Below are 13990 nucleotides of genomic sequence, written 5' to 3' on the forward strand. Positions count from 1 at the left end.
GGAAAGGGTGAGAGAGAGGATAAAGGGTAGGAGGAGAAAGGTGGAGGGAAACTGAGACGGAAGAGAAAAGCAAGAAAGGGTAGAGCTGCCGCTTTCAAGTAGCGGGACTATTTAAAAATATATATATATTTAACTTTTATTTAACTAGGCAATTCAGTTAAGAACAAATTCTCATTTATAATGACGGCCCACACCGGCCAAACCCGGACGACGCTGTGCGCCGCTCTATGGGATTCCCAACCACGGCCAGATGTGATGCAGCCTGGATTTGAACCCGACTGACTGCTGAGCCAATCGGAAGCCCCTAAAGCTTATAACCCGGAAGCTTATAAGAAATCCTGCCCTACGACGAACCATCAAACAGGCAAAGCGTCAATACAAGACTAAGATCGAATCGTTCTACACCGGCTCCAACACTCGTCGGATGGGGCAGGGCTTGCAAACTATTAAAAACTACAAAGAGAAGCACAGCAGAGAGCTGCCCAGTGACACGAGCCTACCAGGCGAGCTAAATTACTTCTATGCTCGCTTCGAGTCAAGTAGCAATGAAACATGCATAAGAGCATCAGCTGTTCCGGACGACTGTGAGATCAGGCTCTTTGCAGCCGATGTGAGTAAAGACTCCAAGCATGCGCAATTTCTATCGCACTCCACACTGCCCTTTCCCACCTGGAGAAGAGGAACACCTATGTGAGAATGCTATTCATTGACTATAGCTCAGCGTTCAACAACATAGTGCCCTCAAAGCTCATCACTATGCTAAGGACCCTGGGACTAAACACCTCCCTCTGCAACTGGATCCTGGACTTCCTGACGGGCCGGCACCAGGTTGCAAGGGTAGGTAACAACCCATCCGCCACGCTGATCCTCAATATGGAGGCCCCACAGGGGTGCATGCTCAGTACCCTCCTGTACTCCCTGTTCACTCATGACTGCACGGCCAGGCACGACTCCAACACCATCATTAAGTTTGCCGATGACACAACAGTGGTAGGCCTGATCACTGGCAACGACGAGACAGCCTATAGGGAGGGGGTCAGAGACCTCGCCGTGTGGTGCCAGGACAACAACCCCTCCCTCAACATGATCAAGACAAAGAAGATAATTGTTGACTTCAGGAAAAGGAGGACCAAGCACGCCTCCATCCTTATTGACGGGGCTGTAGTAGAGCAGGTTAAGAGCTTCAAGTTCCTTGGTGTCCACATCACCAGCAAACTAACATGGTCCAAACACACCAAGACAGTCATCAAGAGGGCACGACAAAACCTATTCCCCTTCAGGAGACTGAAAAGATTTGGCATGGGTCCTCAGATCCTCAAAAGGTTCTACTGCTGCACCATCGAGAGCATGGTTGCATCACTGCCTGGTATGGCAACTGCTCGGCCTCCAAACGCAAGGCACTACAAAGGGTAGTGCATACGGCCCAGTACATCACTGGGGCCAAGCTTCCTGCCATCCAGGACCTCTATACCAGGTGTCAAAGGAAGGCCCTAAAAATTCAAAGACTCCAGCCACCCTAGTCATAGACTGTTCTCTCTGCTACCGCACGGCAAGCGGTACCGGAGAGCCAAATCTAGGTCCAAAAGGCTTCTCAACAGCTTCTACCCCCAAGCCATAAGACTCCTGAACAACTAATCAAAGGCCTGCCCAGACCCGTCTTTTACGCTGCTACCACTCTCTGTTATTGTCTATGATTCGTCACTTTAACTCTACCTACATGTACATATTACCTCAATTACCTCGACTAACCGGTGCCCCCGCACATTGACTCTATACCGGTACCCCCTGTATATAGCCTCGCTATTGTTATTTGACTGCTGCCATTTAATTATTTGTTACTTTTATTTTCTATTTCTTACTTAACACTTAGTTTTCTTAAATCTTCTTAAAGCATTGTTGGTTAAGGGCTTATAAGTAAGCATTTCACTGTACGGTCTACACCTGTTGTATTCGGCACATGTGAAAAATAAAATGTTATTTGATTTGAAATGTTCTCATGTCCTCCTCACCATAAACTGTGTCCGTGGTTCCTCTAGGGACTCGTTAGGGGTATCCAGCGTACCCCACTTATAGGCTAGCTCCGCCCCCCTCCTCTTCCACCTCTCCAGGAACAGCGTGGCCCACACCACGTTGAACAGAGCAAACACTACACAGCAGATATCCCGACTTGTCTGAGAGAACACACAGAGAATACACAGGTGAATCTTTAAATAGGAAACATGTAACCTCTAACACCTGTGTAAAAACTAAAGGAGGACTGGAGGAAAAGGAAAACGTCTTAGAAAGAAATGGGATCATCATATCTGAGGTTACTTTGAAATACTTCCTACTTTTTCAAGTGTCAACAGTTCGATATCTCACTCTGTGATTCCATTGAAAAGGCATCGTTAGAGAACGGCATAAGTCTGTTAGACAGCAGATGAGTGTATCACAATTAACATCTGTGTCCAGACAGTACACTTGAAAAGTAAGTGGTAAGTAAGCCTTGGACAAGTAAGGCTTGTCTGAGCCAGAACTGCCCATAGGGGCAGAATCTTATAGTGCCTTCAGAAGTTATTTATACCCCTAGACTACCATATTTTGTTGTGTTACAGCCTGAATTGAAAATGGATTATACACGCAATACTCCATAATGACAAAGTGAAAACCAGGGGTTGGAACCGGTTCAGGAAACAGAACAGAAAAACGTAAAAGAACGCAATTTTCCAGTAACAGAAACGTAACCTGAAACTAAAGTAATCCATACTGTTCCGGGAACAGAACCGTTACTTTTAAAGCACGGGAACTGGTTAATAACATTGTTTTATGTTTCAGACATTTTTTTCTAGTCCCACAACAAAATACAACAAAGCACCTATACAAAGCCCTCACTCTGTCACTCAGAAACATATACCAGTGTGTCACGCCCTGATCTGTTTCACCTGTCCTTGTGATTGCCTCCACCCCCTCCAGGTGTCGCTGATTTTCCCCAGTGCATATATCCCTGTGTTTCCGGTCTCTCTGTGCCAGTTTGTCTTGTATGTTTCCAAGTCAACCAGCAGTTTTCCCGTTCTCCTGCTTTTTGCATTCTCCTTTTTCTAGTCCTCCCGGTTTTGACCCTTGACTGTTTCTGGACTTTGTAACCGCCTGCCTGACCATTCTGCCTGCCTTGACCACTAGCCTATCTGCCACTCTGTACCTCCTGGACTCTGATCTGGTTTTGACCTTTTGCCTGTCCACGACCATTCTCTTGCCTACTCCTTTGGATTAATAAACATGTTAAGACTCCAACCGTCTGCATCTGGGTCTTGCCTTGTGCCTTGATAAGTGTCTGCCTGCAAGCTGAAAATCTTTGCCTCTGCGTGTTTAGGCTACCTGCTCCTCCCCCTCCCGAAGCATAGGCTACTGTACTGATGTTACAAGCTTGATTCAGAAGATAAGGAGAGAGATTTTTAATTAGTAGAGAAGAATGGATAAACTTTTTCAGTGCTAGGATACCATAGGTCTATTTATCACATTGGATTAATTAAGGCCTGTCTAACTAAAAGGTAAGACGTGTTTTTAATTATTGTGCTGCTCTGCACACACAAGCTAGCTAGCTCAAGCTTGTAAGCTAGCTAGCTCAAAGGACATTTCAAGGTTCCTCCATAGAAGCCACTCCTAGGTATAATTCATATAATGCATGACATAACAACATGCCCAGCGATTCAAGCCACCTACTCAATCCTCTTTCACTCTCTCCCCACCCACAAAATTTAAGTTGCATATTGCAGCATAGGCTACACTTGTCTGTCCACCACGAATGTAAACAACTAGCTTGCCTGCGCTCTCCGCACGGATTGAAGTAATTTAATGAGCTAAATGTAAAAACCTGTTGATTTCACAGGTTAAAAAAGGAACAGAAAGGAACAATATAAAATTGTACTTTTTGGGAGTCGAACCGGTTCAGGACTTTATTTTGCCTGTCGGAACAGTGGAACAAAACCCCCCAAAATAATGGTTCTGTTCAGATCGAAACAATTGAAAAATTATTTTTGTTCCAACCCCTGCTGAAAACGTTAGATTTTTTGTGTGCACATTTATTGAAAAATAAATACAGCAATATCTCATTTACATACGGTATGTAGTCACACCTCAATACTTTGTAGAAGCACCTTTGGCAGTGATTACAGCTGCGAGTCTTTCTGGGTGAGTCTTGAAGAGTTTTCCACACCTGGATTGTACAACATTTGCCAATTGTTATTTTCAAAATTATTCAAGCTCTGTCAAATTGTTTGTTGATCATTGCTAGACCACCATTTTCAGGTTTTGTCGTAGATTTTGAAGTAGGTTTAAGTCAAAACTGTAACTTGGCCAATCCAGAACATTTACTGTCTTGTTGGTAAGCAATTTCAGTGTCGATTTGGTCTTTTGTTTTAGGTTATTTTCCTGCTGAAATGTGAATTATTCTCCCAGAGACGGGTGGAAAGCAGAATGAACCAGGTTTTCCTCTAGGATTTTGCCTTAGCCTCATTCCATTTATTTTTTATACTAAAAACTCCCCAGTCCTTAATGATTACAACAATATCCATAACATGATACAACCACCACTATGCTTGAAAATATGGAGAATGGTATTCAGTAATGTGTTGTATCTGCCCCAAACATAACACTTTGTATTAAGGACAAAAATGTAATTGCTTTACAATTTTTTTTGCCATTATTACGTGAGTGCCTTGTTGCAAACAGGATGCATGTTTTGGATAATTTTTATTCTGTACAGGCTTCCTTCTTTTATTTCTGTCAATTAGGTTGGTATTGTGGAGTAACTACAATGTTGTTGATTCATCCTCAGTTTTCTCCCGTCACAGCCATTAAACTCTGTAACTATTTTAAAGTCACCATTGGCCTCGAGGTGAACGCCACTGGCCTCCTCTCCGGCAACTGAGTTAGGAAGGATGCCTGTATCCTTGTTGTCTCTGTATTGATACACCTTCCTAATTGCAATTAATAACTTTACCATGCTGAAAGGGATATTCAATGTCTTCTGTTTTTTGTATACCCATCTATTAATAAGTCCCCTTCTTTACAAGGCAATGGAAAATCGTATTGTGTAAATCCATTTTAAATCAGGCTGTAACACAACAAAATGTGGAAAAAAGTCAAGGGGTGTGGATACTTTCTGAAGGCAATGTATCTCCTGTTTCTGTAGTGAGGCAGCTTGATATACAAGTACACCCCGTGTACAGGATGCTAGAGGCACTTAAAGGCACTTGATAAGGCCCAGTGTGAACGTCACCTGATCAGACTCCGTCAGAATCCAGAGCACAAAGCCTATGACAGCTGGATACAGCATAGATGTGGTGTAGAACCCCAGCCAGGCAAAGTACATGGCTATCTTCACCCCAAAGTAATCATGAATGTCATCTAGATACACCACAGAGGGACCGAGGGAGAGAGACAGTTAGCAATGAAACATTTATAGTTCAATTCAACATACAATTCTGTGAGTGAATAAACTTTTTCTGGTGAGTTTTGGCCTCGGTTGACCTTAGGTTTAAGGTCACATGAACCACATATACAGTTGAAGTCAGAAGTTTACATACACCTTAGCCAAATACATTTAAACTCAGTTTCTCACAATTCCTGACATTTAATCAAAGCAAAAAATCCTTGTCTTAGGTCAGTTAGGATCACCACTTTATTTTAAGAATGTGAAATGTCAGAATAATAGTTGAACTAATTATTTATCAGCTTTTATTTCTTTCATCACATTCCCAGTGGGTCAGAAGTTTACATACACTCAATTAGTATTTGGTAGCACTGCCTTAAAATGGTTTAACTTGGGTCAAACATTTCAGGTAGCCTTCCACAAGCTTCCCACAATAAGTTGGGTGAATTTTAGCCCATTCCTGACATAGCTGGTGTAACTGAGTAAGGTTTATAGGCCTCCTTGCTCGCACATGCTTTTTCAGTTCTGCCCACAAATTTTCTATAGGGTTGAGGTCAGGGCTTTGTGATGGCCACTCCAATACCTTGACTTTGTTGTCCTTAAGCCATTTTGCCACAACTTTGGAAGTATGCTTGGGGTCATTGCCCATTTGGAAGACCCATTTGTGACCAAGCTTTAACTTCCTGACTGATGTCTTGAATGTTGCTTCAATATATCCACATATTTGGTCCCTTCATGTGCATCCAATTTTCCTTTTCCCCCACAACATGATGCTGCTACCCCCGTGCTTCACGGTTGGGATGGTGTTCTTCGGCTTGCAAGCCTCACCCTTTAACCTCCAAACATAACGATGGTCATTATGGCCAAACAGTTCTATTTTTGTTTCATCAGACCAGAGGACGTTTCTCCAAAAAGTACGATCTTTGTCCCCATGTGCAGTTGCAAACTGTAGTCTGGCTTTTTTATGGCGGTTTTGGAGCAGTGGCTTCTTCCTTGCTGAGCGGCCTTTCAGGTTATGTTGATATATGACTCGTTTTACTGTGGATATAGATACTTTAGTACCTGTTTCCTCCAGCATCTTCACAAGGTCCTTTGCTGTTGTTCTGGGATTGATTTGCACTTTTCGCACCAAAGTACGTTCATCTCTAGGGGACAGAACGCGTCTCCTTCCTGAGCAGTATGGCGGCTGCGTGGTCCCATGGTGTTAATAGTTGCATACTATTGTTTGTACAAATAAACGTGGTACCTTCAGGCGTTTGGAAATTGCTCCCAAGGATGAACCAGACCTGTGGAGGTCTACAATTATTTTTCTGAGGTCTTGGCTGATTTCTTTAGATTTTCCCATGATGTCAACCAAAGAGGCACTGAGATTGAAGGTAGGCCTTGAAATAAATCCACAGGTACACCTCCAATTGACTAAAGCCATGACATAATTTTCTGGAATTTTCCAAGCTGTTTAAAGACACAGTCAACTTAGTGTATGTAAACTTCTGACCAACTGGAATTGTGATACAGTGAATTATAAGTGAAATAATCCGTCTGTAAACAATTGTTGGAAAAAATTACTTGTGTCATGCACAAAGTAGGTGTCCTAACCGACTTGCTGAGCTATAGTTTGTTAACAAAAAAATTGCGGAGTGGTTGAAAAACAAGTTTTAATGACTCCAACCTAAGTGTATGTAAACTTCCGACTTCAACTGTACATCATGAAAGATTCACCCAGCACAGCCTGACTGCACTAACAATTCACTTCCAGCAAACACTCGTCTACCAAGACGGAGGAAAAGTACACAAACAGTTCTGTGTGTGTGTGAGAGTGTTAACTGGGGAGAACGGGCTTGTGGTAATGGCTGGAGCAGAAAAAGTGGAATGGTACCAAATACATCAAACACATGGTTTCCATGTGTTTAATGCCATTCCATTCACTCCATTCCAGCCTTTTTTATGAGCCGTTCTCCCCTCAGCATCCTCCACTGGTACTGACCTAGTGGCTGTTTTTCACACACGGCCTGCACCCAGGACTTCATCAGCTGACTGAGGATCCTCTGCTCATGGAGCGGAAACACCTTCTGGATCACGCCCCGCACACTTAGCTCTGGGACTGGTGGAACACGCATACAAACATTAATTCTTATTTTCCAACACACAGAGTACAAAGTGGTACACATAGAAGCATTCAGGAGCACGCACACACATGCACGCACACACACCTGTTTACAGTATACAGTATGGTATTGGGATTAACACAGTGCTGGGTATAAACAAGTTAAACAACATTATTTACTTCACAGTGACTAACAAAGGCAAAACAAACAACAAATGCTGCTCACTGATTGGCTGTCCCTCCAGGAACTGTATGTTGTGAAGCACCTCTCCATTCTTGGCACGTAGATTGTCGAGCCAGTACTTGATGATGCTTTGCCTCTCCTGAGGAGAGATAGGGACCGACTGGTCAGACAGAATCAAATCTTCAGGTTCTCAGACAAGGTTATTTATCACGTGTGTGTGTGTGTGTGTGTGTGTGTGTGTGTGTGTGTGTGTGTGTGTGTGTGTGTGTGTGTGTGTGTGTGTTGACCTGTGATGTGAAGAAGCATAGTTCACTCTCAATGTTCTCATAGATGTAGTCTTCTTCACAGGAGAAGCTGCGTGTTCCTCCCCCAAACTCTGGCTTCACTGTTTTTCTCAGACCCATCTCCTCTGCCCCACGCAACAGACTGAGAGACAGGGAGAGAGAGAGAGTAAGAGGGAGAGAGTTAGGGAAACACACACAGGCTTCCACGGGCCCACAAGGCTGGAGCAGAGTTGGGATGGAGAAACGCACACTCACAAACCAACAGAGTGGCACAGAGTGACAGACAAGCAAACAGACAGGTGTTAGGACACGCACACACACACACGCACACCCACATGCAATAAAAACAAGAACATACACACAAAGATTGGAATACATGGTCTAATGTGAATAAGACCTGTCCTGACATGCCACACATCTGATAAGAATTCCATATGCACATCCCATGATAGATGCACATGGAGGGACCAAATAACACTGAACAGAGCAGCAAAGGAAAGCCGGAGTAAACTCTGAATGACAGCATTCTCGAATGACAACAGTATGTATTCTAGGTTCTACTTCGCCTCTCCTCCTCCATTCCTATCCTCCTCTCTCTAGAGGCTGACTCTATGCAGTTGTGCTCTGTTCTCTCTGCAGAATGATAAGCCCAACTCACACAGCTACACACACACACACACACACCTGAGTGAGGCCACACTCCTATTAGCTGCCAGTTACCAGCACACATCTATCACACTGTTATGGCCCTCTCGGGTCATGAATGAAACTGCTTTACAATATAGTCCATAGTACTGAACTCAACAATGACTGAAACCGATCAACGATCTAAGAAGGATTATATCTATTTATAGGGTAACACAGACTGCATTTACTCAAATCCACAATTTCTTATCCAGATGAAGCCAGTATGTTTTAGAGAGGTATCCTGCTACTGCCAACACTCTTTACGAGGGGTCGTGACTGAACACGTCCAAGCAACCAAGCTTCTATTGGATTAAAAGTTTATAGCCTTATTTTCCTTTCAATTCAAGAAGTCATTACCTGCGTGTAGTGTCCCGTTGTCATTGGCGACTGCTAACCTGGGATAAATAACCCAGTCTAATACGGCTGAGAGGGCTAGCCTAGCCAGTTGTACTCTATGCAGCTTGCTCTGTGCTAATTTAGAAAATAATACATCACCAGTAATGAAAAATTCTGCCCTGCTTGCGGGAAAAAACAGCCAACTCAGACCTAGAGAAGAGTGAATGAATTGATGAATGTTGCCATCTGCTAGAAGATAAGTACGATAAGCAAGAATTTCAATAAGCATTTTTCTATGGCTGGCCATGCTTTCCACCTGGCTACCCCTACCCCGGCCAACAGCTCTGCACCCCCCGCAGCAGCTTGCCCAAGCCCCCTCCCCGCTTCTTCTTCACTCAAATCCAGATAGCTGATGTTCTGAAAGAGCTGCAAAATCTGCATCCCTACAAATCAGCTGGGCTAGACAATTTGGACCCTCTCTTTCTAAAATTATCCACCGAAATGGTTGCAACCCCTATTACCAGCTTGTTCAACCTCTCTTTTGTATCGTCTGAGATCCCTAAAGATTGGAAAGTTGCCGCGGTCAGACACTCTAGACCGAAACTGTTACAGGCCTATATCCATCCTGCCCTGCCTTTCTAAAGTCTTCGAAAGCCAAGTTGACAGATCACTGACCATTTCGAATCCCACCATACCTTCTCCACTATGCAATCTGGTTTCAGAACTGGTCATGGGTGCTCCTCAGTCACCAAAAGACAGTACTGTGCAGCAGTCTTCATCGACCTGGCCAAGTCTTTCGACTCTGTCAATCGCCGCATTCTTATTGGCAGACTCAATAGACTTGGTTTCTCAAATGACTGACTCGCCTGGTTCACCAACTACTTCTCAGATAGAGTTCAGTGTGTCAAATCGGAGGGCCTGTTGTCTGGACCTCTGACAGTCTATGGGGTGCCACAGGGTTCTCGGGCTGACTATTTTCTCTGTATTTATCAATGATATCGCTCTTGCTGCTGGTGATTCTCTGATCCACCTCTACTCAGAAGACGCCATTCTGTATACATCTGGCCCTTCCTTGGACACTGTGTTAACAAACCTCCAAACGAGCTTCAATGACATACAACAGTCCTTCCGTGGCCTCCAACTGCTCTTAAATGCTAGTAAAACTAAATGCATGCTCTTCAACCGATTGCTGCCCACACCTGCCCGCCCGCCTAGCATCACTACTCTGGACGGTTCTGACTTAGAATATGTGGACAACTACAAATACCTAGGTGTCTGGTTAGACTGTAAACTCTCCTTCCAGACTCACATTAAGCATCTCCAATCCAAAATTAAATCTAGAATCGGCTTCCTATTTCGCAAACAAAGCCTCCTTCACTCATGTTGCCAAACATACCCTCGTAAAACTGACTATCCTACCGATCCTGGACTTCGGCGATATCATACAAAATAGCCCCTAAGCACTACACTCAGCAAATTGGATGTAGTTTATCACAGTGCCATCCGTTTTGTCACCGAAGCCCCATATACTACCCACCACTGCGACCTGTATGCTCTCGTTGGCTGGCCCTCGCTACATATTCGTCGCCAAACCCACTGGCTCCAGGTCATCTATAAGTCTTTGCTAGGTAAAGCCCTGCCTTATCTCAGCTCACTGGTCTCCATAACAACACCCACCCATAGCACGTGCTCCAGCAGGTATATTTCACTGGTCATCCCCAAAGCCAACACCTCCTTTGTCTGCCTTTCCTTCTAGTTCTCTGCTGCCAATGACTGGAACGAATTGCAAAAATCACTGAAGCTGGAGACTTATATCTCCCTCACTAACTTTAAGCCAGCTGCCAGAGCAGCTTACCGATCACTGTACCTGTACACAGCCCATAGGTAAATAGCACACCTAACTACCTCATCCCCATATCGTTATTTTTTTGTTGCTTTTTTGCACCCCAGTATCTCTACTTGCACATCATCATCATCATCATCATCATCATCATCATCATCATCATCTGCACTCCAGTGTTAATGCTAAATTGTAATTATTTCACCACTATGGCCTATTTATGGCCTTACCCTACGCTTACCCTACCCCTTACTCCCTAACCTTACGACATTTGCACACACTGCACATAGATTTTTCTATTGTGTTTTTGACTGTACGTTGGTTTATCCCATGTGTAACTCTGTGTTGTTGGTTATGTCGCACTGCTTTGCTTCATCTTGGCCAGGTCGCAGTTGTAAATGAGAACTTGTTCTCAACTGGCCAACCTGGTTAAATAAAGGTGAAATAAATAAATAAATAAGTGAACGTGTATAATTTTCTTTTAACCTTCTATCTCACGACTTTTAGCATTTCCATATCACTTTCATGGTTCAACACAAGTTTGAATCGTTTCAGCAGCAGTAAATGAGATTACATACATTAGCTTTTCTATCGCGTTAATTTAGGTAATCCAATACACCTGAGAACGAGTGTGCAAGTATGTGTGACTGTGTATGTGAGATTGTGTGCGCACACATGCTGGTACAGCCATCTGCCTTGAGTAACGCACACTGACACACTTACAGAAAGCTCTCTCTCTTTCTCTCTACTCCGTTCACTTGTTAAGAGGTGAAAGCCACCCTTAAAACTCTCGGGATAGGATAGTCAAGAGCCCTTGAAAACAGATCAGTCAGCACAGCAGTCATCCTCTAACACAGAGTGAACTGCATTGTGGGGTAGTGTGGCTAATGCCCGCTGCGCTCTTACTTTGGTTGTTGAGTATTTACCCAGAGTCATCTCTAAATCCCCTGGTATTTACCCAGAGAGGTAAGATACAGCATAATAGTATCATGTACAGTACAGTGTTTAGAAAGAGTTGAAGCTATTGTAGAATGTAAGTCCTTCCAACATTCTACAATGTAATTTCTGTAACTTTCCCCAAATTCCCTGGTTTTCCAGAAATCCTGGTTGGAACATTCCTGGAATAATGAGAAATGAAGGAGGTAATCTGGGAATCCTCCAACCAGGATTTCTGGAAACCCAGGGAATTTGGGGATAGTTACCAAAATTGTGCAGATCTCTTAGCAGTGGTTTTAATACAGCAACGGGAGGCCACACTAGTATTGCTAATACACTAACTAACTAACCTTCTGCTGTTGATGTAGGAAATGTTCTATTTGTGATCATTCAAGACACTAATTCAAACAGGTTTACTAAAGCCTCGGTAACTACCCTCTATCCCCGGATCCATTTAGATGCTAACAATAATAATGACAATTAATTCATACTGCAGCACGCAATGTCATTGTCTATACTGTACATTAGCTGGCCATGCCCCCCCCTCTTACTTCTCATAGGTTGCCGTAACGAAGAAGGCATGGACGCGGGTGCGTTTGTGATGTCGGATCTGGATGTTGAGTTCCGGAATGCCCAGACGCAGGTGGTTCAGTAGCCATAGCAACGTGTGGTCATCTGTCTGGTCTGTCACAGGGAAGAAATAGAATGGAGATGAAACACATACAGTACATGCATGTTTAAAAAAATACAATTATTTGGTTACATCATAATAACAGTTTAAATGAAAATTCCAACCTTCAAGATATTAACAACAGTTTTACTGTGAAATTGTTCCACATAAACCAACACAGAAACACTGTTTTTAATTAAACTCAGAGGTAGCATCATTATCTCAAAAGAGTAAATAACCCATATTAGTATCATTACTACACACTAGCCTGGAGTGATTGTCTAATGAGCATTATGTTCCAGTAATGACTGAGAAGAGTAGCACAGCATATCTATGTACTGGGATGGCTAATGTTTCTATTTCATTATCACCATTCATAAAGTCAGGCCACAGAGACCAACATGAAAAATGACTTCTGCGTACTTCTGCTTTTCAAAGTCCTGGATGGCCATGCAAACATGTAGGTAAACAAAAACAAAGAGACACCTGAGAAAGTCATGAGGATGTCACAGTTCTCAGTGGGCACGGTCTTCATCCAGGATTTATGAGACATTATGTACCGCCCAGCCTGCAGCAGCCGCTTCCCAAATAACTTATCTAGAGAGGAGAGAGAAAGAGACATAGAGAGAAAGAGAATCACAACGACAGTCACCTTCCAATACTGAAGCAGAATGACAGATTAGGACACTTATTTTCAAACTGTCAGTCAGTGCTCCTCTCCTCCCACCCCCTCCCCTTTCCACACACATCCTTTTCCTCTACCACACACACACATCCTTTTGCTTTACCACACACACACAATCTGCCAAACACACACACACACACACACACACACAGTGCATTTGGAAAGGATTCAGACCCCTCGACTTTTTCAACTTTTGTTATATTAATGCCTTATTCTAAAATGGATTAAATATTTTTTCCCCTCATCACTCTACCTACACACAATACCCCATATTGACAGTGAATACAGTTTTTTATGTTTTATGTTTTCAGAAAAACATTATTTACATAAGTATTCAGACCATTTCCCATGAGACTCGAAATTGAGCTCAGGTGCATTCTGTTTCCATTGATCATCCTTGAGATGTTTCTACAACTTGATTTTTAGTCCACCTGTGGTAAATTCAATTGTTTGGACATGATTTGGAAAGGCACACACCTGTCTATATAAGGTCCCACAGTTGACAGTGCATGTCAGAGCAAAAACCAAGCCATGAGGTCAAAGAAATTGTCTGTAGAACTCTGCAGCATTGAATGACCAAGAACACAGTTGTCTCCATCATTCTTAAATGAAAGAAGTTTGGAACCACCAAGACTTTTCCTAGAGCTGGCCACACGGCCATACTGAGTAATTGGGGGAGAAGGGCCTTGGTCAGGGAAGTGAACAAGAACCAGATCTTCACTCTGACAGAGCAAAATAGTTTCTCTGTGGTGATGGAAGAACCTTGCAAAAGGACAACCATCTCTGCAGCACTCCACCAATCAGGCCTTTATGGTAGAGTGATCAAACGGAAGCCACTCCTCAGTAAAAGGCAC

General features: G+C 43.4%; 1 protein-coding gene across 1 annotated transcript in view; it reads right to left on the minus strand.

The window, feature by feature from the left end:
• Window positions 1-13990, minus strand: part of LOC139407703 (anoctamin-8-like) — a 51835-nt gene that overhangs the window by 13057 nt on the left and 24788 nt on the right. Inside the window, exons 2-8 of the mRNA XM_071151553.1 lie at window positions 12938-13048; window positions 12333-12465; window positions 7986-8124; window positions 7741-7837; window positions 7395-7511; window positions 5258-5385; window positions 2010-2171 (exon numbers count right to left, since the gene is read on the minus strand). Of these exons, the coding sequence (XP_071007654.1) occupies window positions 2010-2171; window positions 5258-5385; window positions 7395-7511; window positions 7741-7837; window positions 7986-8124; window positions 12333-12465; window positions 12938-13048 (887 nt within the window). The remainder of the gene's footprint in view (window positions 1-2009; window positions 2172-5257; window positions 5386-7394; window positions 7512-7740; window positions 7838-7985; window positions 8125-12332; window positions 12466-12937; window positions 13049-13990) is intronic.

This window comes from Oncorhynchus clarkii, chromosome 4 (genome assembly GCF_045791955.1).
Source record: "Oncorhynchus clarkii lewisi isolate Uvic-CL-2024 chromosome 4, UVic_Ocla_1.0, whole genome shotgun sequence".
In the NCBI taxonomy this organism is placed as follows: Eukaryota; Metazoa; Chordata; class Actinopteri; order Salmoniformes; family Salmonidae; genus Oncorhynchus; species Oncorhynchus clarkii.